This window comes from Cladophialophora bantiana, assembly GCF_000835475.1.
Source record: "Cladophialophora bantiana CBS 173.52 unplaced genomic scaffold supercont1.25, whole genome shotgun sequence".
Lineage (NCBI taxonomy): Eukaryota > Fungi > Ascomycota > Eurotiomycetes > Chaetothyriales > Herpotrichiellaceae > Cladophialophora > Cladophialophora bantiana.
In genome coordinates, this window is record NW_015971599.1 from 130111 (window position 1) to 155625 (window position 25515).

The window sequence follows — 25515 nt, forward strand, 5'->3', positions numbered from 1 at the left end:
TGGCTGGCAAGCAAGATGAATCCAACGGACAAGTGCCTCCCTCCGAGAGCCTCCGGGGGCTCAGAAACTGACCGCCGCAACAAAACATACGCTCCACGAACGACAGAACACACGACTTCTCTCTGTCGCTCTCGATCTGTCTCTCACATTCGCCGTTCCAAAGCAAGTTGACGCCCCTATGGCGTAATGGCTGGCGAACCCGAGTTCTTGGACTCGGAGTCGCTGCCGGCCCCGTGCGAAAACCGCTCATCAGGTCTGGGCATGTTGGAACCCGACCTCAACCTGGCGGCCTCGCGCTTGGCCAGCACCTCATTCCACGCCGCCGGGTCCAGGGCATGCTGCGACTCCTCGCCCAACGCGGCGGCCGTACCCGTCGCTGTGGCGCTGTGGATCGCCGCGCCGACCGCCCCGCCGCTGGCCGACATGACATGCTCGGCGTCGAGTTCCGGGATGGGCGACTCGACCAGACTGTGCCGGGCCTCGCGCTTGGCGGCGCGGATCTCCTGCTGTGCCGTGAACTCGGTGTGCTGTTTGGCGAACAGCGGGACGTGCTTGTCCAGAAAGTTGGTGGCCGCGGCCAGCGGGTGTGGCGTCGCGATGTGGATGTGGTGGTGATGATGGCCTTGCGGGTGCCAGGAGGCGTCAGCGGGGTTTTGCGACGGCGAGGGTGTCGACGCGATGATGTATGCGGGGCTTGGGTGGACGAAGGCCGACGGCGGGGGTGGCATCGAGATCTTCATATTGGACTTGGTGGAGGAGCGCGTCGTCGTTGGCGAGAGGGCTTCATCTGAGGTCGAAGACATTTGTGCGGATTATGTGTGTGGCGTGATGTTCAGGCGGCCGGTCGGTTTTCGCTTCTTTTGGTGTTATATCGTATTAATATGGGACGATCTGCTCGAGTCTCGTGGAAGCAGGATTTTCGGCTTCTCCTCTTTTCTCTGTACAGGCAGGTTCTCTATCAGAACTCTGCGTTACGCTGGGTCGGAAGATCTAGGGCCGAATCCACTAGAGAGGCGCTATCCGAGGTTCAGAGGACCTGCTCGTCCGCCACGGTGGCAGTAATTGATCTGTATCGAGAGGGCTTTCTGGCTCCCTCTTTCACGCCTCGAAGGCAAAGCAGGTGGACGTGGGTGGTCGAGGGAGAGGAGGCGCGGGATTCCAAAAGAGAAAGGGACAGGAACAAGGGAGAAAGCGGAAACGTGCGCGGCCTTATAAAGGGCAGGATGGTGTAGAGAGAGTCACTACCGAAACAGAAGGTAGAAAGTAGAAAGCAGGAAGCAGACAAGACTCGGGCCACGACAAATGCCTTTGGTCCTTACGCGAAACTTAGCAAATCATTCCATCCTCCTGAACATTTCGAGGTCTAGAGTATATACCACACCCTCTTGAGAAGGAGCCGATACCCCGTCGACGGGCATTTTGCCCGTTGTAGCCACTCACGCGCCGTTAGCGAGGGAGGAGGAGCAACAGAGGGGCGACGATGGCCTATAATGGGCCAATGCATGTCTTTGAGCGTTGCTGACGCATCATGCGACATTATGCATCATCCCAGCATGGCGTCTTGTCCTCCTCTTTGCCCTTTGCCCCGCCAAGATGGTCCATTACGGCACTTCCCTGTCGGTGAGAGAAAGTGGGCAAAAAGGTACAGGGCCAAGGGTTGGGGAATGACATGTGATGTGGTCACCAAGTGCTGGGCAGAAGGCACTCCAGAGATACACTTACACATGGACGGATGGGGATGCGCATGGGCACCACATCAAGCCGGGAAAAGGAACAGGAATGTGTTACTGTCCCGGACAGGCAGTGGACTGAATTACACGGGTCGTCTAGTTAGCGGAAAAGAATCTTCCATGCAGGATGCCCTGCAGGACGCGAGCTGAGGAAAGACGGAGCGGGGTGGATTTGGGAAAGGTGCAAAGAGGATCCCACGGTAGAATGTTTGACTGGACCAAGAGATGGTATCGGTATGCCTGCCCTGTAGAGTGGTGGCCTCCGTACTGCCGGTTGTCTCGTTCGATATCTTCCCCCCCTCCACTCAACAGAAGAAGATCTACAAGGAGAAGTGCTGTCAACGCAAAGCATGATGACCAGCTGCATGCATGTTGCCTCTCTCCTCCCCTTGTTTGCCACAGCCTTCCCTTTCCCTCCCCTGCCGCTTTTCCCTGACCGGCTTCAAGCTTGTGGCATCCAAGTCATACAGTACCAAAGATCATGCCCAGTGGTTGTCTCTTCCCACTTCCTATATTATAGATCCCCCGTCAACGGTTTGTCTCGCCGCGCGTCCCTGGGGGCCAGGCGTCATGGAGTCATGGACCAAGTTCGGCCCTCTCTGTGCTCCTTCTGTGGTGCTGCCCGTCTCCGTTCTGTCCGGTCGGCATCTCAACTCGCATGAACGAGAGAACCGATGGAGAGACCTCCAGAAGAAGATCTTGGAGCACTTCGATCGGCTTGAGGGCTGGTCATGACAGGAGCAGGCATCACAGAAGAAGGTTCTGAAGTGACTGAGACCTGTGCCATCTGGCCCATGTGTGCAGAGGAGGAAGCATCAGCTGCGCTCTCCAGATCACTGCGCAGGAAAGTTAGGAGCCGGGTCTTTCTCTCCCCTCAATACAGTCAGGGACTTACTGTCTTTCCTGATGACGTTGAAGAAGATCCATACGATGGAATGCCTTTCGACATCCAGGACGAGTGCAGGGGAAGAGTGCTTCAGGATTGTGATTGAGTTCATGTCTCCTGTTGGCTGTTAGATTGAGGAGGATCTCAAACTGCTGCCGGGAACGAGCGGCCCAGTAGTCAGACTTACCTTCTGTGCTCTGCCCGCGTAAAGACCTGAGGATCATAGTTAGTCAGGTTGGTTCTCTTGGAGGGCCGTTTGGGTCCAATTGCTGGGGCCTGGATTTTGGGGGTCATGACGCCTGATGGGCGGACTCACCTTTCCACACCCGGGAAACTCGCAAGCATGGACACGTTTGCCTTTCTTTGCCTTGCTAATGCGGCCTGTTGGTGTACAAGTGGGCACCATGTCGAGAGAAATGGATGATGTCCTCATGGTGGAAGAGCTTTCACGACGAGAAGAGAAACCGTGAGCAGCGCCTTCGACCGGTGAGGCAGGCGAGTCGGACACTATAGGTGATCGGCTCAAGGCAATCGTGTCTTGAGAAGGCGACTGAGTAAAAGATATGGGTCGCGGACTTTCTCTCTGTCGGCGACGGCGATCTTTGGCTGGTTGGTCGGAAAAGAGTGTAGTCGTGGCCTGCTGTTGGGGAAGGATTGACTCGGAGGAGTTGGCGACGCCAGATTGTCGAGGAGTTTGGGAGCGCTGTTTTGGGGCCATGATGGAGAAAAGGATATTGTATAGAAGATATAAGAGTATACGAAGTGACCAAGAGGCCTGCGCCAAATGTTTCACTGTGGAGTCTGAAATGCTTGGAAGCCTCCGCCCCCTTCTGAGCCTCAAGCAAAGATTAAGCTTGTTTGAGGAAATGGGGACGATTGCATGGGTTTCTGGAGGGAGGGTAGGTGTGATGAGGGAAATGACGACTTGATGGTGGAAAGAAGGGGAGAGGCTAGGAGGATTAGAGAGTTTCCAGGACCTATCGGCAGGGCTGAGTTGTGTATGGGAGGCCGGAGGCACGTGGCGGGGCGAGGGCAGGTTGCAGGTGTAGGACAAGATAGGCCAGATGTTATTCTTGTCCCAAGAATGGAGACAAGGCACCTAAGGGAATACTAGAAAATCCAGCAGAAAGTGGTTCCAAAGTGGAAAGCATGGAAATGAATTTGGACGCAGGAGCCAGGGTGAAATTAGCTACCATAACTTTTTCGAGAGGCGGGTGTAAGAGAGGCAAGCGAGGTATAGAGCCTCCTGCTCCAATAGAACGGCCGAGAGCGGAGCGGCTGTGTCCTCTGCATGAGCCTTTTGGGCCAAGCGTGGACGGTCCCGGTCGAAATATAGAGCGTCTGATCAAGGGACGCCGGAGAAGCGATTGGACAGCGCAACGAAAGCAGGCGGATGACGCTGACTAGGATGGAAGCCTACTCGTACGTGTGGTAAGGGACCGTACTGGTAACCAGGAGGGGGGAGGGTGTGTAGTGTCGTTTCTTTGGGGGGGGGTGGAGAGGAAAAGGTTCCCATTTCCACGAGGCCGGAGGGCAGTAAGGGCATTCATTTGGGAACTTTTGGAGAGAGGGACCGAGTGTGTGGATCGAGTAACGGCAGGACGGCTGCTAGTAACGAGTCCACCCGCCAGTCATAGCCTCATAAACCCGTCATCCGTGAGGTCTTAGCTCCAGGCTGGTGCAGCAAGTGGTGAGATGGGCCGTCAGATGCTGGTCGATGTTCGCGTGAGAGATGCACTGCAGAATGATGTGGTACCTGAGGCCAAAAAGCGGAGACGGCTGCTGATTGGGCTTGGGGAAGTCTCCGTCATCCTTGAATAGCACGAGAGACCACACGCTTAGCGGTTTCTATCGCGAGTGCGGCGCAGGCCGATCACACTAAGCCGAATACTAATATGGTTGCTACTATCTAAAGACTTTGTTATACTATTTTGGGCCTAGCTTGAAACACTGGCCAACCAGATACCGGCCAAGCCACATCCACTAGAATCCACCCCTGAATGTCTAAAAGTGATCCGCTAGCCCAGCTGAGAATAAGCTTGCTGCTTTTTAGACGAGTCTGCCTTACCTGAGCACTAAAACATCGAACAAGAGAAGCGAAGTCCTCAGTTGACAGTCCTGTTCATCAAGCTGTGCACCCTCCTTCTCCCCATTCATGTGTCGACAAACCACATCCCGTTTCAACACCGAGCGCGAGAAACACGCCCGCAAGGTCTTCCCGTACCTGTATCTTAGGCGATGATCATCTCCCATACCTGCGTTTCGAGCTCGGAAAATGTTTGGCGGAACTACAACTTCATAACCCGATCGCATGCTGAATTCTCCGTCTTCCGATCACCTAACATACTTGTTAGTATTGGTTACGCGGTCCCACCCCGTTGATGCCGTCAGCCGGTCACACTAACTCGACGCAGGGGATATCCTGGGGGAGGAGGGTTGTTCGACACCTTCGCGATTCTTATTAGGTGCCATCATACACATTCTGAATGGATGGCTAATTTTGATCAATCTGTCATGATCAGAGCATAGTTCGCTGGGAGGCGACACAGGCAAGGACGAACCCAGGAGAAAGGACCTCGATCGAGATTTGGTATTCTGAATGCTTGCGCGAAGTATGACCAAAGTCGTAGCCAGTTCGGGGAATGGACCTCTTCTGGGACCGGCTCCCGTACGAGGACCACGGAGTGATGCGCAAAGCATCTCACATACCTAGATGAACGAGTGTGCATTCAACAAACAGGATATCCAGGTTCCCGAATGGCATTTCCAGCTCAGAAGATCTACTGCAGGAACGAGGCGTCCCCAATTCTACTTTCTACAACACAACCTTTCTGTGGGCAGCGGCATTCGTCACTCAGTAAACCCTTGCGAGAGTTTTCTCATCCAGGGCGACGAGAAGGACCGACTTCATGCAGATCACCGGTAGATCGGGTGTGGTCTTTCTTACCACCCTTTGATCCTTTTGTGTAGCCTATTCGCTCGGTGCGAAGCCGTAAACGCGGGAAGGATTTGCGCCGCCCGCTGCTCTAAAGAGGTACTTTCGGGGCACTCGCCACATTTGAGCGAAATAGCCCGGTGTGGCTGGCACCACGAGCCTGGTCATCATCCGATATCTGTGGCTGAACACAGTGGCGCACTTCAATTAACATTTGTTGCTTACCAAAGAGGCACAACAAATCCTTCGATGGAACTCGCTCAGAATTGAAGGATGCCAGATCCTGGCGTGCGGCTGAAGATGGATGGATCAATAAGACAACCTAGCAACAAAGACGCTCGAGGACAGTGGATGCCACCGAGGATGCTATCCGGTTGAACTGCGGGACACGCTATTTACAAGTTCAAAGATTTGCGAGTCTCGCATCATCTCTTTCTCCCGTCTGATCTGCAATTTCCACTTATTCTTTCAGAAGTCCTTTCCTCAATCATCCCAGTGACAATCTACTTCAACTCTACGAGCCCAAGATGGGTAATGACCCACTCGCCGACCAGCCCTGGACTTTGGCGAGATGATGCCTTGCCGAGGGCTTCTCGTGCGTCCTCGTAAGTCAGTCGCCGCGCGAAAATGGCATCAAAGGATCAAGAGTCGTATTCTCCGGGAACTTTTTCCGTCCATTATTACCTCGTAGAGCTCCTGCATCACGGAGAGCTTGCTTCCTCCAGTGTCTATGGACCCTATCCAACGAGCTCAACACCCCTTTCTCCTGCGTCACCGAATATGTTTACTCCCCTCGCCGAGTACAGGAGCTCATATCAATTCCCGCCCTGCAAACACAGAGTACTCCCTACTACTGACAAATATTTCGTGACTCTCCAGAGCCCATCTCAACCTTATTGATCCTCGTAATTCCGGAAACGGCACAGGATGGCGATCTCAGCAATCACGTGTTTGGTTTTCCGACGGGAACCCTCCCAATTTTGACACCAGCGTTTCAGGATAACGCCTCTTTCTCAGCCTTAGCGACAGTTTCAGACAATTGGGCGAGAAAAGCTCTTGGTGCCCGATACCCCTTCAAAGCTCGAGGACGCGCCACATCAGTCCACAATTTGTATTTTCCTCCCAAGATCTGCATACCCCATCTGCCGGAACACGAGAGAGCACGATCAGAAACACACCTCGAAGACCTTCGTTTCGATTCCGCCAACCGACATTTGACATCCCATTACTACAAGGGGAACAGCGGCGGATATTCTGTTGTAACTGCCCATGCTGGTTAAATGCAAGCCCCTGACCAGGTAGCGTGCAGGTACCTGGCCATGGGCTAAGGGCGAAGCTGATTGTGGCAGTTTCAACGGAGAAGGATGTATTCTTCGTTCTGTTCGAAGCCTAGCTTGATGCAAAGAAATGTTAGAGCATGGTTCCACGCATTCCAGAAGGGCCCCCCTTGAGCAATACATACAACAACAGCCAGGGTTGTCAGTACCAGTACCGGCTGCATACAAGCCAAGGCTCAGAGATACCTACTTGCTAGGTACATATGCAGGAACCGGCGTCTCGCCCACACGGCGCGGGAGGAATGAGACGCAGAAAGGAGGTACTTGGAAAGGGGGGCGACTAATACTCGCATCCATCGTATTCGGGTTCGGCTCCTGGGACAACTGTCTGGCCAGGGCCCTTGTGCGATGCATAAATAACCCTCGAAAACGGCGAGAAGTTGCTTATGAGAACTTCCAGTGAATAGGAGACAAGTGGAAGATGACGGCGACCCATCTACATAAGAGACAGAGCCTGACAACCCCAAGCTATCCAATGGTCTAGAGTCCTCGGTGTCACTGCAGGATAAGTACCGAGTAAGGGTAGGTTGACAACCGCCACATCATCTTCCTCCACGCGATGTCGTCGTTCTCCATCTCTTTCTGTCCTCTCCATTATTTCCAACCTCTCCCATGGATGCCACTAACCTTTCAACGCCTTGAGGCGGATACTTTCCCGCTATTACTGCGGTGATCAACAGCAGAAGACCTGCTAGTGTTCCCCCCCAGGCAGACGTCCTCTACAATCAGAGCAGCAAAAGGAGCAGCACGAGCTCGTCTGGAAAGCGAGAAGCATGCGGCATGCGTGTCTCTTCCCTTCCTCCATCGAGAAGAACGGTCGAGTCAACACAACATATCACATCACCTCTTGTCGTGGAGACAGCCTCGTAGCCGCATGTTCCAAGCTGGTAGCCATGGTGGTGACTTTGATTCATACTCCGTGATTTTATTATTCGTTTGCGTTTTCCCTTTCCCTGCTTCTCCCCCCATGAACCTGGGCCAGGAGGTCCGGGATGGACGCTCAATTAAGTAGTATTAAGTAGTGAAGGAGGCGTCGGTGGGTAGCGAAGTAATCTATATACAATAGCGCGGGCTCTCGCCAAGTGACAATGCTTGCAACTTATCCCCTTCCAGGAAGATGATCTATCTTTTCATTGAAAATGCTCGCTCAGATTCCAAAATCCCAAAACAGGTCCGCCCAGAGCCCTTATGTATTTGCGTGAACCCGTCAAATCCATAGAATCCCCAGTCTTGTCCCGGCCATATGTTAGTCTCTGGACGCCTCCCGTCTAATCTTCGCGCATTATTTATCCGTAAGCTTTCCGTGGAAGCATAGGTATGTAGGCTCTTCATAATCCAGCTGTGACTCTCTGGCTTGTATGTACACTCTTACGTGTTCCTGTTGCCCCAATCGTTGACAATATACTCCCTATTTTCCATCTCTTCTTCCTTTTCAACCCGCTATCCGGAATGACATTGCGACTCCTCGCATTCACACGCTATATATCAGCATCAATCCCTGGCTCTGGGACAAAGTCAATCCCATATTCTTTTCTTTCCAGCCCGGACAAGACCTCCTTCCCGTACTGAGTCAACTCCGGCTTCCCACTCGACTCAGTTGGCGCCGTGAAAAACCTCGGCTTGAATTCGACATTCAAGTCTTTCCTCTTTGCCGCTTTATCTCTCTGGGCTTGTTCCAGATCCTGCTTCATCCTTGTGGCGTCTGAGTAGCGCTTTTCGTTGATTGCGGTGGTGACCTCTGCCCAGAACGCGCGGGACTCATGCGGGAGTTGTTCGTGGTCAGGAGGACACGACTTGGGCACCGGGAAGAGCGGTTGGAGGTCAATGAGAAGCTGTTTCTCTGAGGTAGGGTCAACGTTTGTAGATTCCTTGACCGCCGCGCTGCTCGGGATCGTGTAGACGATTTGTTCTTGCCAGCATCCCTCAAGCTTCACGAGAATGTCCTTCTCGGGAACGTCCTTGACGCGCGTGTATTTGTCGTCGGAGGGGTCATACCGGAATATAAGGCCGTGGACCCGGTTCTGCGCTTTACCGAACCAGGATTCTTCCACATATGTAAGGAGGCATTTTAGCCTTGTCTGCGGACAGGTTATGGAACATGTGTCTGCGACCGAGATATACAGGGACCCTCGAAGCAAGCCGCCTAGTGAGGCGGCCGGGTGGGCGAGTTGGTATTCTTCATTCTCCCGCTCCGTGAGGGTGATGAAAATGCCCCGGTTGTGCACGCCGGGAACCACGCGAACAGATGTGCCTGTGAATTTGGCAGAGATCTGGTCGTAGCCCCGGGCATAGATACCACGAGAAGGGCATTCGTACCAATATGCTGAGACAGGAGGGTGGTGTGAAGTTTGTTCGGTGAGAAAGGATATTCGGATCGGTTTCTCGTTGGCATTGCCATTGACTTGCGGCTCTGTGGGATCGACCGAGGGCTGAGGCGGTGCTTTGGATGGGTTAGATATGGACGGGGCGTCTACACTAACTTCCCAGTGGCACTAGACGGAGAAGTCGTGTTAAATCGAGGTCGCGGAGGGCAGCAGGGTCACCTATGTAGGGTATGGGGAGAAAATGAGACTCGTTGAAACATACCCTGAAGAACTCCCCCAGCGTCGAGTTATAGGGCTTGCAAGGCTTGCCCTTCACGTATTTCTGCGCACTCTTTCAGCCTTGACCACCCGGAGTCAGCGATGGGCTTTTCACGAACCAGATCTTTAGTGAACCAAAATCGTAGGACTTCCAGCATACGACCGAGAGGCTCATCTGATCTTCCTATACTTCAAGGGTCCTGTCAGTACAGTCTACAAGATTTAGTGTATCCAGAGCAACGTAGCCTTACCTGACGAACGTCTCCGGTCTATCCAGGTAATGCCAATATTCTGCACATTATCAACGCCTCTGCTCCTGGGTGACGCTTTGCTGGAGCACATACCTAGGTTTGGTATAGGTTCTATTAACTGTGACGGCAATGAAAAGCGAACATTTGCAATATCTGAGACACCGATAAACCTGATTCATCCCAACAAGAGTCAGCACACACATCATCAAACTTGTAGAGACAACCCCGTCCCCGACCGGCGGGAATATTTTGTTTATGGCAATGACGTACTTCTTCAACAGGCTCAGGAATGTTCTCAGCTTTGAGCTATCGTCTCGCAGATCATTATCTGCAGGCACAATGCCTCCCGCGGGAGGAGTGGCGGGACTGGGCGTGCCCGGTCTTGTGTTGGGATTAGAGGTCGCAGGCGTAGCAAAAGGTGTATTCGAGGTAGAGGTCATGATATGAGCCTTGGGAATCTTTTTGTCGCAGGCTCCGGGACAGGAACTCGCGGCGCGCACTTTGACCGTCGGTGATGTCTTGGGAGGGACTAGAGTTCAAGGAGCGACTGTCTTGTGGTTGAATGGGTAAGAATGAGAGGCCAGCTTTTTGGAGGAGGGAGAGCCGGGAGGCTTTGTCTGGGAGAATAATGCCAACGAGATATCGTAGGGGGGGTGGATGTTGGGTGGCTACGAAAAAACCATCCAATCCCAAGCAGGAGATGATGATCGTGGTATGGGAAGTCCATGCGGGATGGACGAAGTAGCTCGGTAGAGTCGGTACCACCGTTGGGCCTTGTGGATGACGCGCACCTTTGGACCCTGGACAGTGGACAGTGGACGGAGCAGCTCGAGGGTCTGGCTCCTACGTAGGCAATCCAGCCAGTGGTGGCTCAAACCTCTGTGGCGGTGGCAGGCTTATCGATACCACATCCCAGCAGTCCAAAGGGACAGCCTCGCCAGCCTGATCAGGCTCGTGGTCGACCCGTCCCGGCTGACAAGAAGCCATCCGCCCGCAAGAATTAATGTGCCCTGCATACAAGTGGGAAAGCATCCGATCTGCACACCTAGGTAGTCTGCATGTTTCTATTACCTCCTCCTGATGATCCGAGCCGTCCCGTGACGACGGGGATATCTCACTTTCCACCCTCATTTGCTGACTGTCAAAACTTTCCCATCCATGAAGGCTTTCAGGGCGATGCAGATGCCCGCTACCAAGGCTGCCCGAAATGCACCACCGGATACACTCCCCGCTCCCAGAGTGAGCAAGTACCATACGGCTCCTATTTTCCGATTACCCTTTCGGTCAAAGTCAGGCTTGAGGAGTCCCATTTTGTTGAACTGTGCCAGCTTCCCGGTCCCCGCAAACGGGGGGTATCTTACGGCCAGCAAACTCTCCATCCAGCTCGGCGTATAGGTGACTGATCTATGGTGCGTAAAGCAGTCGAATGAAGCCTTGCCGCGGTACGCCCCTGTTCCCGAGTCGCCCACACCACCAAAAGGCAAATTGGGTATGATACCATGGAAGAAGCCATCGTTGATGCTGGCACCACCTGAGCGCGTGCTTGCGAGGATCTTATCAGTCTCGGCCTTAGATCCAAAGGCATATACGCCCAGTGGTGTTTCATGGAGTTCATTAGCAATACTGATGGCTTGATCCAGGTTGTCAACGGGCAAAATGGGGATCAGGGGTCCGAAAGACTCTTCTACCAGCAGCGAGTCCTTGGGGTCGGTGACTTCGATGACAGTCGGCTCAATAAAGAGCTGGTCGGCATCCATAGTTCCGCCAATGACGATTCTACCCGATGTATTGTCCAGCATCTTCTTGATTCGATTGAATGCAGTGAGGTTGACGATCCTGGAGTAGTCGGCACTCTTCTTCGCCCCTTCCGGGAAGAACTCTTTGAGAGCCGCCTTCAGTTCTGCTATCAGAGTCGGGACAACTTCCCTGTCGGCCAGAATGCAGTTTTGGCTGATACAGATCTGACCTGCATTCATGGTCTTGGACCATAGTAGCCGTCGCGCTACCAAGCGCATGTCTGCCTTCTTTGTCACAATTGCAGGATTCCGTCCACCCAACTCTAGAGCGACTGGAGTCAGATTCTTCGCTGCTGCCTGGGCGATGATCTTGGCCGTGCGGGCAGAACCGGTAAAGAATATCTTGTCCCACTTCTGCTCCAGCAAGGCTGAAGTTTCAGGGATAGCCCCTTGGACGCAAGCATAGCAGTCGGGATCAAGGGCCGTTTCGATGATTTTTTGCATGACAGCGGCGCTGTTGGGTGACTGCTCGGAAGGCTTCAACACAACAGTATTCCCCGCCGCAATGGCTCCAATCATAGGGCCAAAGGACAAATTTACGGGGAAGTTGAAAGCACTAGGAGTATTGTCAGTCGTACGTATGATATGCAAGACCCGTCAAGACTTCTTACCCAATCACAAGGACCACACCCAAGGGATCCTTCCGGATTTTAGGGTTGACCAGTCGATTCGAAAGGGCAATGTCGGCTGGTTTTTCATCCTTCATCCATTTCTCCAGGTTCTGAGTCGTGAATACGATATCATTTTGAGTCCAATTGATCTCTCCGGTGTAGGCCTCGAAAGAGCCTTTGCCTAGATCGCGTGATAGTGCCTCCAAGAGCTCTTTCTCGTGGTCGGCGATGGCCCAATAAAGCTTGCGCAGCTGCTTGATCCGGAACTCGGCAGGGCGAGTCTTTTGCGAGAAGAAGGTGCTTCGAAGTCGGGAGACGATTGAGGGGATCTGCTCGACTGGTGTGGGTGTGAAGGATGGCATTTGGACGGATGTCATCTTGTTTACTTTGCACAATGGTCTCGGAGATTCCAAATTCGTTATTATTGTTGAAGAAACGTAGCCAGGCTTCAGATAACAATGACAAGTCGAGGACTGATGCAAATCAGCAAGACGGAAAGGGTTCTGTCTTTCAAGTCAGCAAGAGGAGTAAGATTAGACGTCTCGTATGTCGTATGCCACCACCGAGTTAGAGATGCCTCGGTCCAGCCTCCAGCCGATGTTTACAAAAAGCTGGTTCGAGATCCAGGCTGCAGACGGCGAATGTGTGATTGTTAATCTCGCAGATTTTGTTAATCTTCAAAGCGTATGATGGATATTCCGCCGGTGATGCTGCTAGTGATGTCTGGTCGCACGGAGGACATTGAATCGATGTTTTGACATGACGACTTCACTATGACCCAGCACAACATCAGCTGTTTTACCTCCAACCTGAGACCCCAGACGGGAACATCTTCATACTAACCACAACCAGCCTGGTGGTCACACTAGCCTCACGAGCCCTAGGCGCAGCCAAAGTGCATCATCATCATCATCCTCCTCCTCTGTCTGGCCCCTCACTGCCCTCAGCTAGCTAGCACGGTGGCCAGGCCTCATTCCTCGACGGCGTGACGCTACAACTCTCCTTCTCCGCAGTTTCAAACAACCATCGTGCCTCCTCTGCTGCGTTGCCGAATCTCTGTGCTTTCATCCCCCTTCATCCCGACTTCACTCGAACTTTGCATTCTTTGTTCAACTGGTTATCCTTCGTTTGATTTGCGGAGCCTCCGCTTTCTCTGTCGTTTTCCCGGACTCAAATGGCGACATGGCAGTGTTCTTCGATCTTGAGGACGATGACTGCTCATCTGGCAGTCGATCGCGCTTTGGCCTGGAAACATCACCCCAGCAAAATCAGCTGAAACATGTTGTCAATGGAGGATCAGATGCAGTGAGCAGGGTTTCTGGCATCAACAATGTACAAGTAATGTCGTCGACAACAAACAAACTAGCTGCCGCCTTGATCTGCTATCCGTATGCACAAACACAGCGTGTGTCCCCCTTCTACGTGCTGACCTGATGAATCTACTAGGATTGCCCTGTCCCTATCCTCCCATCTAGACCTCAATGATCTGCACGCTCTCGCTGCCACCTGTCGAAGTGTCCACAACGGGCTGGCACAATATGCGCATCAACTCAAGTTTCGGTCCCTGCGTTGCAGTCATGATGGGAGACCAGTGCTAGCAGAAGCACTCTTGGTACAGAGAGGCAGGGTACATGCTGAAGACTCCTTGGGGAGTGCAGTTCTTTCGCAGGAACCTGCAATCGCGCAGATGCAGGCAAGAGCCGAAGCTATCGCGGGGAGCTGGCCGGCCGAGAACTCGGCAGGTCTCTATGCCTCGATGGGCGTTTCGAGCAAGATCAGTTCTTGTGCTCGAGATTTGGTGGCTCCCTGTCGCCGATGTGGAACGGTAGTGTGTCGTAACTGTGCGGCCAAATCTCCAAGCACTGTGAGACTGAAGGACCGCTTTCGCCGCTTATGCAAGACCTGCCTCGACGCTCCGATCGAAGCGCACCTACAAGCCCTCGGCTCTGCCGAGGATGCCAGCGACGGTCCGCCAATTTCCAGTGCGAGTTCGATGCGATCCGAGAGGTCGTTCTCTAGCTCATCCACCCTGGGCTCCACTGCAGGCCTGGAGAATCGTGAGTCTGATACTGAATCGCACCATTATTTTACTTCTTCGGCCTTTCTTCGAGGTCCCTGCACCTGCGAATCTCGAGGAGTGTTTTTGTGTGCCCCTTGCGGCCAGAGTCTACGGGCAGCCGACACCACCTATAAGAGGGTGTGGACTTGGCGATCTCGGTATTCGACACACATTGGCGATGGACTAGGTACCGGGTTGGGATTGGGAAACCAAGCTCAGAAATGCGGCCGTGGGGAAGATTGCCTGGAAATGAGCGGCAAAGCGATATGCTGGGTGGAGATTGAATGCTCTGAAGGTAAGGCGCACGATGGATCTGATACCGACAGAAACAGCCTCAGCCGGGTTGGTACGCCAGATTCGGCCTATGGCAGTAACAAGCCTGGGTATCTGCAGCAAGAGATCGAGGGAATCGGAGGTGTTGTCAAGAAGAAGGTCAAGAAGCGTGTTAAAGTGGGAGCTGGGGTTTGGGAGTGGGAGGATGAGAGGGAGAGTGGCAAATATCTGGAAAGGGAAGCAAAAGGGACGGCGCGCAGTTGGTGTGGTTGGTGTGGGCGAGTGTGTCCCTCGGAGAAGGACAGGCATGAGTCTTGCATGGACTTGACAGGAATGGCAGTCTAGGCGTGAGTGAGGTATACTCGGCAGAGCATCGAGGAGCATGACATTGTGTTTGTGAGTGGTACTCCAGCGAAGATCCCTCGGGTACCAACACATGGCATTTATACACTACGGAGGCAATGTACCAAAGTAGGAAAAAAGTCTCGTTACACTTAGGTACAACGGTCTTGTGTCAGGTGGGAAAGTACCCTCCCCTCTTGGGGGGAATGCCAATGGTGCTAGGCTTGTCGATACCCCGGATGCCGGTCTGGGAAGGTAGTTCTTTTGATATTAACATTTCGCCCGAGGTGGTTGGCGGGAATGCTAACTTAGTCGTTGAATGCCCCTGCAGGACACCGCCGGCCGGATGCAGCTGCGATGCGGATGGAGAAAGCCGGAGGGGATTGTGGATGAAAGGTACCGCAGCCGCTTCGGACGATTGGCTCGCCCAAGCTCGCCCCATCCCAGAGAAACGCGGTTACACAAAAGCCTAGGTAAGCGATGGAGGAGGGGGAGCTCGGCCTGGGGCATACCATATACTTGGTAGATATGGGGCTGCTGCCCAGTCTAAGAAGTGTACATAACAAGGCTGAGGCTGATGAAGACGGACGATGCAGATGAAGGGATAAGGAATACGAGACAATGCATGGATGATGACTGCCCCGTCCTTGTTATACGAGACATTGGCGATCCCGTGTGCAATGTGCCACCCACGGACTGACATGCCACAGAATTTGGGGGTTTGTGATTTAGTTGAATCAGGCTGGACAAGTGACACGGCAGGTGTGGACACACTGGAGCCATTGACACCTTGGGCCTGGCACGGACTCCGAAGGCTCCATGAGGCCCCAAGGAGGCCCTTCGCATTCCGCCTCCAATGTCTGAAATGTCTCAAACCAGATAGAGGCAGCGGCTCGATATCCCAATTCTACTATCGCACCATTATACCCCCACAACCCCCCGGTCCAGCTCCACGGCAAGGACGGTCACTAAACAAAGTAGATTAGAGGCTCGCAAGGCATTGGAGTCTGGAGGCTGGGCCAAAAGCAATTCCTGCAACGATGGTCCGCTATAAGTGAAAATTTTCATAGCAACCCTGACTGAAGTCCCAACTGAGACCTATCTCCTGTGTCCCGGTCGTTGTCTGGGTTTTCAATCAAGAGGGGGAAAGAAACAGAACCGAAAAAAAAAAAAAGAAACAAAGAATTCATTCCAAGCCAGCCAGACAGCAGCCCGCGCAAGCCATAAAAATAGTCGATTTCGTTTATTGCTTCCACGGCCCACCATCCACCATCCACCATCCACAATCTTGCGCACCTGACCTGCGACTGCCCATGCCGAACAACGCGCACTGGCTGCGGTTTCCTTCACTTTCAATTCACTTCACTTCCAACACAGGCAGGAAAACCAACCGACAACTGAGAGGAGAGAAAGGAAGATAGAGACACATCATCAATCCTCATCATCACCGCCCATCAACCAGGACCGACCAGCCGCAACAAATCCCTCATCCTCACTTATCTCTTCGTCTCTTCGTCTCTCATCCCACACCTGGCACTCACAATTCACTCACCCCCGGTCCAGCTGACCTTCTCAACACGTTCCTTATTCTTAACTAATAGTCCTTTGGTGGTCGTGTGCCCTGAAAGACATTGACTCGGGTAGCCCGGATTGAGCGACCTAAATAGCCCGCCTGCTGTACCTAAGACCGCCCTTAACCCCGGGTCCAGCCACCAAACCGCCTACAGTACAAGTACAACCTACCGCCGACAGCCTACCCCAGGCAAGATTTGGAGATTTCAGCGGGTCCGAGCTCTGAAAGTCGACATCATCGCCCCTGTGATCATCGCCCAAAGCCTCCAATCTCTGCCCCTGTCGCCGCCTCCTTCTCTGCAACATCGTTTTCTGTCCTGGGGAATACCTTCCTAATCAACCGAGGGTGAAGACCGACCATCCGGCTGCCTTTTCCACTGTCGTTTCTACAAAGCACGCACACACGCGCACGCACAAAGAAAAACAAAGGCCTCTTGCACCCTCTTTTTCTTCGACCTCCAAGAACACAAAGGACACTTTAAATCCGCTGGTCATGAGCTTGCCAAATGCGGCACACCATCGTCGACGGAGCTCATCTCTCGAGCGTCGAGATCCTTACTCGTCGCCGTCGGTGTACTACGATGAGGAAGCCGTGAGACGTCAACTCCTGGGTTCACGAAACAGAGCCGTCACTTCAGTCTGTTTCCTGTTCCCTCCTTTTCGACCTCTTGCTGACCTGTTCCTGACAGTACATCAAAACCACTCGAGAAAACGCTCTAGAGGCTTTCAAGGGCAACTATCCCGCTCGGAGGACGAGTCACGGTGCGTGCATACCTGTATAATGTCGTTGGTGGGCAAAAGAGACCGAAAGTTGGCTGACACAGAGTCGTTGCAGATGAGCACCATCAACAGCACCAGGAGTTACTGGTGGACGTCGACCGCACCTTGGAGGATCTTTTGGAACGGGAAGACGTGGACAAGAACCAACAAATCACAATAGAAGACAATGGCCCCAAGGTTGGCTCAAGCCTCGCGTTGGTGTTGCAGGAGACTAACTACCACACAGCACATCAATTTGGGCACATTGGCCTCTGCAGGCTACCGATCGGCCGAAGTTCGTGGAAATTACATGATCAGCAACCTCCTACAAGAGTTGACTTTGGCGAAAGATTTGGGCAAGAAGGTGGTCAAGATACACAGGTCGCGTCTGAGTGAAAATCCCGTCGACCGTCTTTCGCGCCGCATTAGGGATGAATTTTGGACCAACCTAACCCGCTGCTTGGACGCTGCCACCATCGAGAAAGCAGGCCGCGATCCCAAAGACTGGACAGCGGACCCTAGGCCTCGCATCTACATTCCCTCGGGATGCCCGGAGCAGTTTGAATACTACACCCAGGTTGCCAAAGACCGTCCCGACATGCGGCTGGATGTGCGCTACCTTCCCGAAGGCCCCATCACTGCAGAATACGTGCGAGGCCTTAACAATGCTCCTGGCATTCTAGCCCTGGCTATGAGGAAAGAAATGGTCAATGGACAAGAAACACTCAAAGGGGAGCCATTCATCGTACCCGGGGGACGTTTCAATGAGCTTTACGGGTGGGACAGCTACATGGAGTCTCTAGGCCTCATTGAGAACGGAAGAGTGGACCTGGCCAAGTCAATGGTCCTGAACTTTGCCTTCTGTATCCAGCATTATGGCAAGATTTTGAACGCCAATCGTTCTTATTACCTGACTCGATCACAACCGCCGTTCCTGACCGACATGGCTCTCAAGGTCTATGACAAGATCAAGCACGAACCTGGCGCCCTTGATTTCTTGCGCTTGGCCATCCGAGCGGCCATCAAGGAATACTACAACGTTTGGATGTCGGCACCCCGTTACGATCCGGCCACGGGTTTGTCACGATATCGGCCAGATGGCCTTGGTGTTCCCCCGGAAACCGAGGCGTCTCACTTCGTGCACATTCTGACCCCGTACGCCAAAAAACATGGAATGACGTTTTCTGAGTTTGTCGAGGCTTACAACAATGAAAAGGTCCACGAGCCGGAGCTGGATGAATACTTTTTGCATGATCGTGCCGTCCGCGAATCCGGCCACGACACTTCGTACCGTCTGGAGGGCTGTGCGGCGAACTTGGCTACGATCGATCTGAATTCTCTGTTGTACAAATACGAAATCGACATATCCTGGTGTATCCGACATTACTTCAAAGATCGACTGAGCATCCCGCGCGAATTTCAGACGGATGCCAACCGAAAAGAAGGGTTCGAAACTTCGGCATCATGGGATCGGCGAGCACGACTGCGTAAGGCTCGCATTGACAAGTATATGTGGAATGAAGCCAAAGGGATGTACTTTGACTACGACACGGTCAACAAGAAGCGCACCAGTTACGAAACTGCGACCACCTTCTGGGCGATGTGGGCGGGATGTGCATCTCCGAAACAAGCGGCTGGGCTGGTGTTCAACGCGCTGCCCAAGTTTGATTGCTTTGGAGGGCTGGTGTCGGGAACTGAGGAGTCCCGTGGAGAAGTTGGGCTTGATCGACCGAACCGTCAATGGGACTATCCCTTCGGGTGGGCCCCTCAGCAAATGTTGGCATGGGGCGGGCTCATCAAATATGGATATATTGACGAAGCTCAACGACTGGCGTACAAGTGGCTGTACATGGTTACGAAGGCCTTTGTCGACTTCAACGGTGTGGTGGTGGAAAAATACAACGTGACTCGAGAGCTGGATCCGCACAAGGTCGAGGCCGAGTATGGCAACCAAGGTGCCGACTTCAAGGGTGTTCCCCGAGAAGGGTGAGTCTTGTTTCTGACGTTGATTTGGGTCGCTTTGTCGCTGACGGGATTCAGGTTCGGCTGGGTCAACGCCAGCTACGTATATGGACTGTCTTTTATTCCGATGCACATGAAGCGCGCTCTGGGCACCCTCACACCATATGAGACGTTTGCTAAGGCGACCGAAATCAAGCTTGGTGCGGTCGAGGATATCATTCAAGAAGGGTCGGACGAATCGAGACAGGACTCGTCGGATGAAGCGGCAGTCAGTTCGAGCCTGGAATCGCTATGAAGAGACAGTCGGGTTTCAGTCCTGACTCGGCGGGTGTGGTTTGTTTTTTTTTTTGTTTTGTTTTGTTTTGTTTTGTTTTTGGGCACTTGCGGCGAGCCAGCGGGCGGATACGTTTCCAGATGCATGAGCTATTCGATTCGACGGAATAGACTTAGAGGGCATCACGCGAACAAGACGAGCGAGATTGTTTATCGTTAGCGAGCATGAGAGCATCGGGCCTCGAGATGCATTCGGAGGCCGTTCTTGCGTCGTTATTCTTTTTGGCAGGGTTTGAGCGGATACGGGGGGAGGATGGGGAGAGAACGGGAATCACCTAGGGAGGAACGGTTTGTATACATGGCTTAGTTCGTTGCAGCTGCGGAAAAAGGAAGGAGCAAGAGCCTGCACCGAGCTGAAGAGGACAAGCAGTGCAAGCGCCTCAAGTATCAATACCTATGCGCAAGACCAAACATCCTGGGGTCATACAAGATGTAGAACGAGCCAATCGGCGTGGTGCGCTTGGGGCCTGACGAGGCTTTCCGGGTCTTTTTCTCCGCCAGCAAATAGGAGCATTGCCGGGCATTGCGGGCGGCAACCAAAAGTGGAAAGTGGCCGACAATGCACGTGACATGAGTTACAGTTTGAGGTCTTGTGCCTCTGTGACATTTTCTGTTGCCGAGGCTCCAGGTGCCACTGCGTCTTGACTTCACTCGTCTGTGGAAATGCAGCAACAACCACGGCGACACCTCAACAGGAAGAGAGAGCAGCACCGACTACGAGGACATACCAGTAGGCATCTGGTTATCTCCAATCTGGTCACTCTCGCAACAAATGGCAAACCCCAAACGGCGAGTGGCGGGTGAACGGAATTTCTACCTGTCCAACTAGTCCAACGTCATGGCCACATGCCAATCATCAACTGTGGGGGAATCCTCTGAGTGCCGACCCTGCACCGACACCACCACCAACTATCCTCCTTCGAGCCTTGCATCGACACTCTCTCCGCGCTGTTCTTTGCTTGTAGCCAATCTCTTTTCGTCCTTGGGGCCGGCCCCAAGCGGCAAAGGCTTAGTCTATGGCGCCTGGACTCCAGGTTTTTTGCCTTCTGAATCATCGGGATCCACGCTTCAATTGCTCGATGGCAGCTCGACGTTCGATGCACCAGTCGAACCACTTCCGAGCCTTGACCCAAGCTTCCCTTTCGCCTGGCTTGGGCTCTTTTACTTAATGCTCCTGCTTCGCCCTCTTTTCCTCTCGGTCCTCGACCAACAGGCCTTGGGTTCCTCTGTAGAAGACCTGTCTCTCCCCTCTCTGTGGGCTCTCGTGCCTCTGTACATTGTGCTGACTTGTTGTGAGAGTATACTTATTGGTCCTGCTGCTGCTCCTGAAGCTTGCTAGCTCTTTTCCCATCTACACCTATTTATGACGTCGGCCCTCCAAAAGGTGGTTGATACTTTCAAAATGTCGCCTCTCGACCAGGAAGAGCAGCTATACCTGCAAGACGTAGAAGCCGTCAAGAAGTGGTGGACTGACTCCAGATGGCGATATACCAAACGACCCTACACAGCCGAGCAGATTGTGCAGAAGCGAGGCACCATCAAGATCCAGTACCCCAGCAATGACCAGGCCAAAAAGTTATGGAAGATTATTGAGCATCGCTTTGCGGTATGCATTCCTTTGTCCATCAACCAGAACCGTGAACTAAACGTGCTTGTACAGACCAAGACTGCCTCCGCTACCTACGGCTGTCTGGAGCCAACCATGCTGACCCAGATGAACAAGTACCTGGACACCGTCTATGTCTCGGGCTGGCAATCCTCCTCTACCGCTTCCTCCACCGACGAGCCTTCTCCCGATCTGGCCGATTACCCCATGAACACCGTCCCCAACAAGGTCCAGCACCTGTTCATGGCCCAGCTGTTCCACGACCGCAAGCAACGAGAAGAGCGTCTTACCACGCCCAAAGACAAGCGAGGCTCGGTGGCCAACGTGGATTATCTGCGGCCCATCATTGCCGATGCAGACACCGGCCATGGAGGTCTCACGGCCGTCATGAAGCTGACAAAGCTGTTTGTCGAAAAAGGCGCCGCGGGCATACACATCGAGGACCAAGCTCCAGGCACCAAGAAATGCGGCCACATGGCTGGCAAAGTGCTCGTTCCTATCTCTGAGCATATCAATCGTCTCGTGGCCATCCGCGCCCAGGCCGACATTATGGGCGTCGACTTGCTCGCCGTCGCCCGTACCGACTCCGAGGCCGCCACCTTGATCACCACGACAATTGACTACCGTGACCACCCCTTCATCCTGGGATCCACAAACGCCAATCTTCAGCCACTCAACGATCTCATGGTCGCAGCCGAACAAGCCGGCAGGAACGGGGATGAGCTCCAAGCGATCGAAGACAATTGGACCGCTCAAGCTGGTATCAAGTTGTTTGATGAGGCCGTAATCGACTCCATCAACGCGGGTGTCCACGTGGATAAGGCAGCTCTTATCGAGAAATACAAGGCCGCCTCCAAGGGCAAATCCAACAGCGAATGCCGTGCCATTGCCAAGGGCCTGACCGGCGTGGATATCTACTGGGACTGGGACGCCCCCCGGACAAGGGAAGGGTACTATAGGTACCAAGGTGGATGCCAATGTGCGGTAAACAGGGCGATCGCCTATGCGCCGTATGCGGATATGATTTGGATGGAGAGCAAGTTGCCGGATTACGCCCAGGCCAAGGAGTTTGCCGAGGGTGTGCACGCCGTGTGGCCGGAGCAGAAGTAAGTCAAACCTGAATCTCCCTTCCCGGCTCTTCTCCCGGCAAGAGTACAAAGAGGACCATGACTAACACAACTGTCTTTCCTAGGCTCGCATACAACCTCTCTCCGTCCTTTAACTGGAAACGCGCCATGTCCTCCTCGGACCAAGAGACATACATTCAGCGCCTCGCCGAACTGGGTTATTGCTGGCAATTCATCACCCTGGCCGGCCTGCACTCGACCGCCCTCATCTCTGACACATTCGCCAAGGCCTTCGCTAAACGCGGCATGCGCGCCTACGGCGAGCTCATCCAGGAGCCCGAGATGGAGAATAAGGTCGACGTGGTGACGCACCAGAAGTGGAGCGGCGCCAACTACGTCGATAATATGCTCAAGATGGTCACCGGCGGAGTCAGCAGTACTAGCGCCATGGGCAAGGGCGTGACAGAGACCCAGTTCCATTGATTTCGATCTCTTCTTATCCTTTTGGTTGATTTTCTGTCTGTATTGAAACTTAGTAGTCGGAATGCTTGGGCTTCTCTGTATAGCTATCCCCCCATCAACCTACACACTACCTATCTCGTCCCGAAGAAGGAGAGGGGGGCAAGTGTTGGATCGTGCTGAGAGGGAGCGGGAGATTTGAATGGGGAAGAGGCAGAAATATAAAAGTCTGGACCAAGAAGCAGAAAATTGGGTACTTGTTTGACGATGATTGGCGATCAGGACGGGGAATGAGGAAGGGCTATCACATGGGAAAAAGCCAAAAAGAAGATGACGAGATTCCATTTAGCAGAATCCTATAACTAGTATATATACGTTTATACTACTATGTGTTTCATCCGTCCGCTGTTCGTGTTATGCCGTGCTGTGCCGTCCCAGCTCTTCATACATTTATGCACCGCGATCGAGTAAAAAGGATAGCTCCTAGTTACTCGCTCGAGGATTTCGAGAGAACTGCGTATTGTGTCGTTGAGAGTTGGGCGGTCTCAGTTTGTGGTCGAGGTTGGATGTTTGATCTGCCTGGATGCTCAGCGTCCAAGGCGCGGAGAATCCACGTCCTCCTCCGCCTCGTCCCATCCCTGACAGACTACCGACCTGAGGTTTATCGTCGAAAGGTCGCATCCGTGCTGGCTGTAGCGGTTTTTCTTCGCGCTGTTCGAAGTGTACGCGGACGATGGCAGTGTTGTCTCGGTCAGGAGGACTCTTGATCACTATTCCCAAAATCCTTTTGGACCCCAGAGGTCTTGATGGTGGGTTGAGGACCAGGTGTGCGGTTCAGGCTGAAACGTACCGAGTCCTTATTTATATATAGACGTCCATCCATTCAACCACGACCGACTCCCTCTTGCCACCCATGAACGTTTGACAATTTCAATCTCCTCGGGACTTGCTTGTTCAATCTGTCTAGACGCCCTTCCGTCGACACCGGCGGTTTACTCCCTTCTCGGTGTCATACAAGGCTATGTGACGTACGCAACCCCAGCTATCCGAAGGCCGCCGGATACCGTCGTGATAAGTTCCTCGGATTCAACATCTAAGCCGGAATCACCACAGGCCGCAACAAGGCTACCAGTCTCCTCAGGGGAGCTATCCTCGACGAATCTGTCCTGGCTGTCCGACGGCGGCGTACCAGCCTTTTTGGACCGAGCTGAGCCCACTTGGGCCTGCTTCTAACTCTCCAGAGAGATGAAGAAGGGCTCTCGACTCAAGCGACGGCTTAGCAAAACCGCCGCATGCCTTGCTAGAAGTGTGCCTTCTACATAAACATCAACATAGAAGTACCGACAAACAGGAAACGAAACACCGCGGTGCATTTATATGAAATTCAGTACGCTCTGTTTCGGCTCGATATTACCTCGCGCACTTACTTCGGTTTGTGTCCCCCTTGGCCCTTGTCCTTGTACATGGTAAAGGCTAGGCTAGGCTAGGTTGGTAGGCCCCTTCTCCCTTCTAGGGCCCTCCCCCCAAAAAAGTCCGTGAGAGAGTCTACGATGTAGAATCACGAGTCGTCGCCGTTGCCCGCGCCGTGTCCATCCTGGACTTGACACCCACCCAGTCCGGAAGCCCTCTCAGCAGACTGCCGACCCAGAACTTCTCGGGGACGTAGACACTCCCGCTCCTCCCGCGTAGGACCTGCCTGACCACCCTCGCCGCGACCTCCCACGGCTCCAGGACCGATGCCTGAGACCTGGACAGTCCCTTCTCCCACGACCCGACCAGCGGCGTACGCGCCCACATGGGGTGCACGATGGATGCTTGGATGCAGTGGCCGCCTTGGTCCTTGTAGCGGGTCCCCAGCTCGGCGACAAGGGACTCGTGCATGCCCAGCACGCCGGCCTTTGTGGCGCTGTAGTCGGCGAGGCTTGCGCATCCTGTATAGCTTGCCATCTGTAACTCTAGAGTTAGCTTGCCCGAGCACGCACGGCTCCTGAACTATGAAAAAAAAAATTTGCTGTTGGGAGCACCGGGGGATTGGGGGAACGCACGCTGGCCACGGACACGATGTGGCCTTTACGCTGCGCCATCATCTTGGGCAAGAGCAGGCGGATCAGCGTAAAGTGGCTGAGGAGGTTGACGCGGAAGATCTTCTCGAGCCAGGCGTCGCTGGTGTCGAGGATCGTATGGGCCTGTGCGATTCCGGCATTGTTGATCAGCACTGTTGGTGTGGCATCGCGACAGATAAGTTCCACGGCCTCGACTATCGAGGATGTCGAGGTCAGGTCCGCTTTATAGTAGGATAAGCGTTGGACTGGGAAAATACACTGGTTAGTGGTTGGCTCAGGAATTGGATACAGCGGCGGGTGAACCTGACTGATCCTTAAGCATAATGGGTTGGTCGCCTTACTGTTCTTCATATCATCCGGTAACTCCTGGATGTCCAGCACGATGATCTTGGCCTTGGTCTGCTCGGCGAACATCCTGACCATTTCTTTCCCAAATCCCGAACACCCACCCGTGATCAAGATGGTTTCTTTGCCCGCTGTCTGGAAATCCCACGGCACGCCCTGTTTCTGCACGTGCCAGTAGTTCAAGGCCATGCGGCTGAGGAACCGGTTGATGTGCACGAGCAGGCCAAAGGCGAAGAGGAATTTCAGCGTCTTCAGCGGTGGCGTGGCTTTGAGATTGACGCTATTGGGGAGGTTGAACGGCAGTTGGAAGGGTAGTGCCAGGGTCATCGTGCTTGGTGGCCAGGGGAGTGCCTGGAGCACAGATGGGTTGCGTCGGGTGTAGACGAGCAAGGCCCCTGTGATGAGCGGGTTGAAGACGGTTTCGGAAATGATTCTCCTGGGTGAGAAGCGGTCGGACAAGGTGGATTGGACTGCCATGATGTTGTCGTTGAAAGATGTATACCCAGGATATATATACTCTGTACCTGTTCACACACGCTTGGTCTTG

General features: G+C 53.5%; 8 protein-coding genes across 8 annotated transcripts; 3 read left to right on the top strand and 5 right to left on the bottom strand.

Moving 5' to 3' along the window:
- Positions 1 to 176: 176 nt before the first annotated feature.
- Z519_11981 (uncharacterized protein) lies at positions 177 to 803 on the bottom strand (the record flags this gene model as incomplete). The annotated part of the gene is made up of 1 exon (XM_016769689.1): positions 177 to 803. One exon carries the CDS (start codon positions 801 to 803, stop codon positions 177 to 179), a length of 627 nt encoding a protein of 208 aa, XP_016614014.1.
- Positions 804 to 2379: 1576 nt separating this feature from the next.
- Positions 2380 to 3334, bottom strand: Z519_11982 (uncharacterized protein; the record flags this gene model as incomplete). The annotated part of the gene is made up of 4 exons (XM_016769690.1): positions 2380 to 2566; positions 2626 to 2733; positions 2804 to 2829; positions 2933 to 3334. The coding sequence occupies 4 exons, from the start codon at positions 3332 to 3334 to the stop codon at positions 2380 to 2382; spliced, it is 723 nt and encodes a 240-aa protein (XP_016614015.1).
- A 5032-nt stretch (positions 3335 to 8366) lies between these two features.
- Z519_11983 (uncharacterized protein) lies at positions 8367 to 10161 on the bottom strand (the record flags this gene model as incomplete). Its single annotated transcript, XM_016769691.1, has 6 exons — positions 8367 to 9380; positions 9475 to 9534; positions 9590 to 9659; positions 9722 to 9761; positions 9815 to 9891; positions 9992 to 10161. The coding sequence occupies 6 exons, from the start codon at positions 10159 to 10161 to the stop codon at positions 8367 to 8369; spliced, it is 1431 nt and encodes a 476-aa protein (XP_016614016.1).
- Positions 10162 to 10848: 687 nt separating this feature from the next.
- Positions 10849 to 12505, bottom strand: Z519_11984 (uncharacterized protein; the record flags this gene model as incomplete). Its single annotated transcript, XM_016769692.1, has 2 exons — positions 10849 to 12073; positions 12129 to 12505. The coding sequence occupies 2 exons, from the start codon at positions 12503 to 12505 to the stop codon at positions 10849 to 10851; spliced, it is 1602 nt and encodes a 533-aa protein (XP_016614017.1).
- Positions 12506 to 13310: 805 nt separating this feature from the next.
- Z519_11985 (uncharacterized protein) lies at positions 13311 to 14805 on the top strand (the record flags this gene model as incomplete). Its single annotated transcript, XM_016769693.1, has 2 exons — positions 13311 to 13516; positions 13575 to 14805. 2 exons carry the CDS (start codon positions 13311 to 13313, stop codon positions 14803 to 14805), a joined length of 1437 nt encoding a protein of 478 aa, XP_016614018.1.
- Positions 14806 to 16867: 2062 nt separating this feature from the next.
- Z519_11986 (uncharacterized protein) lies at positions 16868 to 19390 on the top strand (the record flags this gene model as incomplete). Its single annotated transcript, XM_016769694.1, has 5 exons — positions 16868 to 17011; positions 17064 to 17136; positions 17210 to 17331; positions 17381 to 19119; positions 19174 to 19390. 5 exons carry the CDS (start codon positions 16868 to 16870, stop codon positions 19388 to 19390), a joined length of 2295 nt encoding a protein of 764 aa, XP_016614019.1.
- Positions 19391 to 20830: 1440 nt separating this feature from the next.
- Z519_11987 (isocitrate lyase) lies at positions 20831 to 22584 on the top strand (the record flags this gene model as incomplete). Its single annotated transcript, XM_016769695.1, has 3 exons — positions 20831 to 21034; positions 21089 to 22140; positions 22227 to 22584. 3 exons carry the CDS (start codon positions 20831 to 20833, stop codon positions 22582 to 22584), a joined length of 1614 nt encoding a protein of 537 aa, XP_016614020.1.
- A 1521-nt stretch (positions 22585 to 24105) lies between these two features.
- Positions 24106 to 25445, bottom strand: Z519_11988 (uncharacterized protein; the record flags this gene model as incomplete). Its single annotated transcript, XM_016769696.1, has 3 exons — positions 24106 to 24507; positions 24606 to 24868; positions 24965 to 25445. 3 exons carry the CDS (start codon positions 25443 to 25445, stop codon positions 24106 to 24108), a joined length of 1146 nt encoding a protein of 381 aa, XP_016614021.1.
- Positions 25446 to 25515: the final 70 nt, after the last annotated feature.